This window comes from Arachis hypogaea, chromosome 20, assembly GCF_003086295.3.
Source record: "Arachis hypogaea cultivar Tifrunner chromosome 20, arahy.Tifrunner.gnm2.J5K5, whole genome shotgun sequence".
Taxonomy (NCBI): Eukaryota; Viridiplantae; Streptophyta; class Magnoliopsida; order Fabales; family Fabaceae; genus Arachis; species Arachis hypogaea.
Window position 1 is genome coordinate 10,687,604 of NC_092055.1, and position 5,053 is coordinate 10,692,656.

The following is a 5,053-nucleotide window of genomic DNA, read 5'->3' on the forward strand; positions in this document are numbered from 1 at the left end:
TAGCGCATGCTTCCTTCCCTTTCCTGATGTCCTCTTCCTCGACTAGTACCTCATTGTCGTTTTCTCCATCACTAACGGAATTTTCTTCTCTGCCAATTCTCATCCCTGCCTCCATATTCAATTGTATAGTCTGAGTACTGCACAGTTGAAAAATTGTGAAGAACCGCTCCAATTAACCCTAACGGAGTCACTTTTTTTATCTTTTATCATTAACAGAGATTTATTCTTTAATATTAATGAGCATGATATAAAAAAAATAAATAATAAATATGTCATTTTTAATATTATACGCATAAAATTATAGATATTAAATTAAATATATTAATTTTAGATTATTATCTCTTTAGTATTATTAATTATTTAAATAAAAAATTAATAATATTAAAGAGATAAAAAAATTTTAATTTATTTTATTTAATATTTATTAATTATCGTAACAATTAAAAAATATTAAATAAGACAAGGTTTGAGTTATTTTGGCTTTTTTTTTCATAATCATAATTGAAATTTGCTCCACTATTAACATTTTCAATAATGTTAATAGACATAAAAATAGCCAAAATTTATTTTATTTAATTTTCAATAAATTAATTATTATTATAATTAATAAATACTAAATAAGGTAAATTCTAATTTTTGTTTGTTATCACATATTTCCGTAATAAAGTATACTTTTTGTCCCTGAAGTTTGGCAAAAAATTTTAAAAATACCTCTAAATTTTATTTTGTCTCAATTTTGTCCCATAAGTTTTTTATTTGCATCAAATATACCCTCGATGGCTAAATTTTCAAAAAATTTAAGACCAATCTAACAATAATGCATAAAAATTAACTTCTTGTCGAATTGGTTTTAAATTTTTTGAAAAATTAACCGTTAAGAGTATATTTGATGCAAATAAAAAACTTCTGAGACAAAATTGAAATAAAATAAAATTTATAGGTATTTTTAAAACTTTTGTCAAACTTTATAGACAAAAAATATACTTTACCCGGTTTTGTTTTCTTCTGTTTGCACGAGACACCTTTCATTCCACACGCATTTTCGATCGGATCCTAAGTTCCTAACCAATGATGGTGATGAAGACTAGTAATGCATATTCCTTGATAATTTTTGCAGTCCTACTCCTATACGGTTGTTATCTCATTGATCATGTTGCAAATGCTGAAGTTCGTCATCACAACTTTGTGGTAAGTCTACTTTATTTCATCAGTGTGCATGTTACATAACACTTAGATGAATTATGCCTTTAATTTCTGCAGATAAAATCTTCAAGTTACACTAGACTATGCAGCACCAAGAATATTTTGACAGTAAATGATGAGTTTCCAGGTCCAACCTTGAAGGCCCACACAGGAGACACTCTTATTGTCAATGTTTATAACCAAGCAAACCATAATATAACAATACATTGGTATGTGCCTTAGCTTCTACTCTATACAACAGAGAGTATATGCATTAATTACTGAAAGAATATTTGCATTATTTTTCAAAGGCATGGGGCTAGACAAGGGAGGAATCCATGATCAGATGGAGCTGCTTACATAACACAGTGTCCAATTCAACCAGGTGCAGTGTTCAAACAAGTTATCCATTTGACCACAGAGGAAGGAACCATATGGTGGCATGGACATGATGGTTGGTCAAGAGCCACAGTTCATGGAGCTTTCATCATTTATCCCAAGCATGGACAAAACTATCCCTTTCCCAAACCCCATGCTGAGATTCCAATCTTACTAATTATGTACTAAATACTACTGCACCAACCTGGTTATCTACATCTTTGGTTGTATCAAGCCAGGATTATTTTGAAAACTGTAATTGGAATCCACCAACTATCAACAGTGAGGTCACCTCTTAATAATAGTCACAGATATAAATAAAACTATTAGCACCAACCTGATCGGAGTAAACATTGAAAATGAACCATTGACTGGCACAGTCCCTTTTAGCTTGTTGTTTGAGAGATCACTGCATTCCACAACAATCATGGTGTTGCACTCTCAAAAATATAGTAAATGATTATAAATAAGAATACATGTCTATATTAACTCAGTGGGAAATGAAAATATAGGAGTCACACTCACAGAACTTGCAGTGTATTGATCCTGGTCAAAGACATGGGAATGCCTCCTGACAAGGCGTTATTGTTGAGACGCCTATTTCAGAGGGCAGGAAGAATTAATTTGCAGGTAATAAGATTTTATACTTTAATAAAAAAACATTATCAGCAAAAAGGTGCAACAATGATTACCAAATAGTAAGTTGTGCAAGTTTCATGCAAGCAAGAGTTAAAAATAGAATAAGCCTATCACTAATATAAACTTATATTGAAACATAAAAAAAAAGAGAGAGTAAAAGATAGAGCGCATGGATGCATATCAGTTCACCGAAGTTACTTAACAAATATAACTATATGATTAAGCATGAGAGTGGACCTTTGACCATATTTAATAAGTGCTTCATTTATTCATTTTTACAACCACGGAGCACTATCATTAATTACCATATATTTCATGCAATTCAACACACAATCATTATTGAGTCAAATAGAAGTACTAGCAACAATAAAAATATGAAAGATACTTTTCCTATAGGTATATGCTCATTTATACCACAGCTTTTATTGAAAATGAAATAGCATGTCGCAGACAATGTACTCTACCACTATATTGCATGGGAAATCAAACAATAAATTGGATGCTGAAAAGCTAAAGGGAGAAACGAAATTGAAATCAAGTCAAATATATTTTGCATATAAATATGAGAATAAGGAAAGTATTTCATACAGGACGCGTAGATAACTAAGCTTGCCCAATGTAGCTGGTATTGGACCAGTTAGCACATTCAAGTAAAGATCCAAGCTCACCAAGTTTTTCAAATTTCCAAGCTCGTCTGGGATTTTTCCAGTTATATTATTATTAAAAAGCTCCCTGTAATTGAAACCCCCCCGAATATAAACTCAAAGATTTTGATAATGAAATAATCTGATCATAAAGAGTATATGGATAGCAACTTACAGGTACTGTAAATTTGGTAGATTACCAAGGTTTGGAACCAATGTACCCGATAGATCTGCATTTCCAAGATCACTGACCAGAAAGGGATTAATAATCACTATACAGACAACCAATCATAAATAAACAGGAAATTTTAAATGTTACATATCAACTTACACACGGGTCACACTATTATCACTATTGCATGTAACATGAAACCATGTGCATGGATTGACAAGGGTGGCATCCCAGCTTTGAAGAACATTGTTAGGATCTTGTAGGTTGCTCTTCAATGCATTTAGGGCATCGCCTGTGTTAGATAGAAGCAATATTCAGGTGCAAAGATATTCATTATTATGTTGTATGGTCGCCACATTTATGGTGCAATGCGAAATATTATCAGATTTAGGAATCACAAACATGAATCCCAACTTTAATGAGTCAACCCTAGTAGCCTCCATCTCACAATTAACTAACTCACAAAAAAGATTAAACTTTAAAGCGAATGGAAAGCCACTTCTTTTTCTCCAAGGACAAAAGCATTTCCACAAACCACTCTGAGATAAAGAAGCCTCCCATACTATTAGAATCACCAATTATGGTGATATCCTGTACTAAACATTGAACCTTCCCTACTCAATAATCAACAAATAAGTGAATAACCCAAACTAATGACACAGATACAAGGGTATCATCAAACTAAGAAAAACCATAAAGCCATTTAATTCTATCAACTCATATATTACAACTAGGGAAGCATTAAGTTGAAACTTGACAAAAGCTACTCCAAGTGTATTATTAAGTTCTCCAGTTCTAACACATGACCCAGCTACAACAAAGCCGAAAGGAAATCAATTAGATCAAAAAGAAAGAACAAAAGGAACAAGTAACATAATTGGGGTAAATTTTCCCAACCCTGATCATTTAAAGCACCTGCTTAATGGGAACAAACATTTATGGGAACAATTAAAACACAATAGAAGCAAGGACAAAAGGGAACCACCCACCTTCTGCATTGCCAGAGACCTTAAGCACCAAATCAAGCAGCAAAATTGCACAAACAAGAAAAGAACCCTTGCAAGTTGAAGTCACCATCTCCACGTTTCCCATACTAATCTTCACCTACACCTTCATAATAATCAAGTCATAAAACCAATTGATTCACTAATTCACAGACCCCTCTATGTCCTATTCGATCTACATGATACCCTTCAAGCTCAGCAGCATCTTGACCTCGTTGACCAACCGAAAACAAAAAGGAACCACTTTTAACTTGGAAGAGGAGGCAGAATCGAAGTCTGGGTAGTTGCAAGTTGCGTTCTTTTTTGTGTCTAAGGTCTTAGTTTGGAATCTGGAGGTGAAATCAGAGATGGGTGTAGGGAATTTCAGCTGAAAAATGCAGGGAACACGGTCGACGGAAGAAGGGTGAAGGAGAGGAACAGAGTCAATGAATGCTGCATCCTGTGTTGGAATTTTCGACCTTCTAATAATAGTAGTTGTTGTTGTGATAAGGATGAGAGCTGAGTTGGCCCATTAATATCTGGGGTCTGGGCGGCTCGGTTTCTAACCAAAGAATGTTTAATTTGAATGAAGTTTGAAAATTTAAAGTCATGTGTATATATAAATAGAGGTGGACAATATGCAGCACTACCATAACATATAATTTTTTTTTATGTTGTAATATATATAATATTAATAAATATATAAATTATTTCTATTATTATAGTGAGATAATTATATTGATAAATATTAATATTAGAGTTTTTTATTTATATTTTTTTATTTTATATTTATTATATTCTTTTTTTATTTATTTTATAACACACGATTAATACGAGTGATAATTTATCTTATGTCTTATTTGGTGAATTTTATCAATTTTTCTCATATTTATTCACTAAAATAGCATGTTGTAATTTTTTCTAATTTATGCTTAAGAGTGAAAACATGTTTTTTAGGTCTTAAAATAGCTAAATTTAATTCACTTTAATTCCATTCGATGCATTGATATGTTTGTTTAGTGATTTCAGGCTCATAAGGCAAAGATTGGATGGAA

The 5,053-nt window shown here is 32.1% G+C and overlaps 1 protein-coding gene across 2 annotated transcripts; it reads right to left on the reverse strand.

Annotated features, from left to right (window-relative positions):
• Nucleotides 1-1,182: 1,182 nt before the first annotated feature.
• LOC112782690 (uncharacterized) lies at nucleotides 1,183-4,593 on the reverse strand. Of its 2 annotated transcripts, XM_025825195.3 has the most exons (7): nucleotides 4,005-4,593; nucleotides 3,175-3,307; nucleotides 3,019-3,090; nucleotides 2,788-2,931; nucleotides 2,086-2,157; nucleotides 1,898-1,969; nucleotides 1,183-1,813 (listed from the first exon to the last, which is right to left on the reverse strand). In XM_025825195.3, exons 1-7 carry the CDS (start codon nucleotides 4,105-4,107, stop codon nucleotides 1,774-1,776), a joined length of 636 nt encoding a protein of 211 aa, XP_025680980.1. In that variant the 5' UTR covers nucleotides 4,108-4,593; the 3' UTR covers nucleotides 1,183-1,773. The 2 variants fall into 2 exon arrangements, with proteins under 2 accessions (XP_025680980.1, XP_072086383.1); XM_072230282.1 differs by having other exon boundaries at nucleotides 1,642-1,969.
• Nucleotides 4,594-5,053: the final 460 nt, after the last annotated feature.

Coding starts and splice junctions, on each gene's coding strand:
- LOC112782690 (XM_072230282.1), bottom strand. CDS start 4,107: ATGGGAAACGTGGAGATGGTGACTTCAACTTGCAAGGGTTCTTTTCTT. Junction 2,932..3,018: donor CTACCAAATTTACAGTACCT/GTAAGTTGCTAT, acceptor TTTCAATTACAG/GGAGCTTTTTAATAATAATA. Junction 1,970..2,085: donor ATCAATACACTGCAAGTTCT/GTGAGTGTGACT, acceptor TGTGGAATGCAG/TGATCTCTCAAACAACAAGC.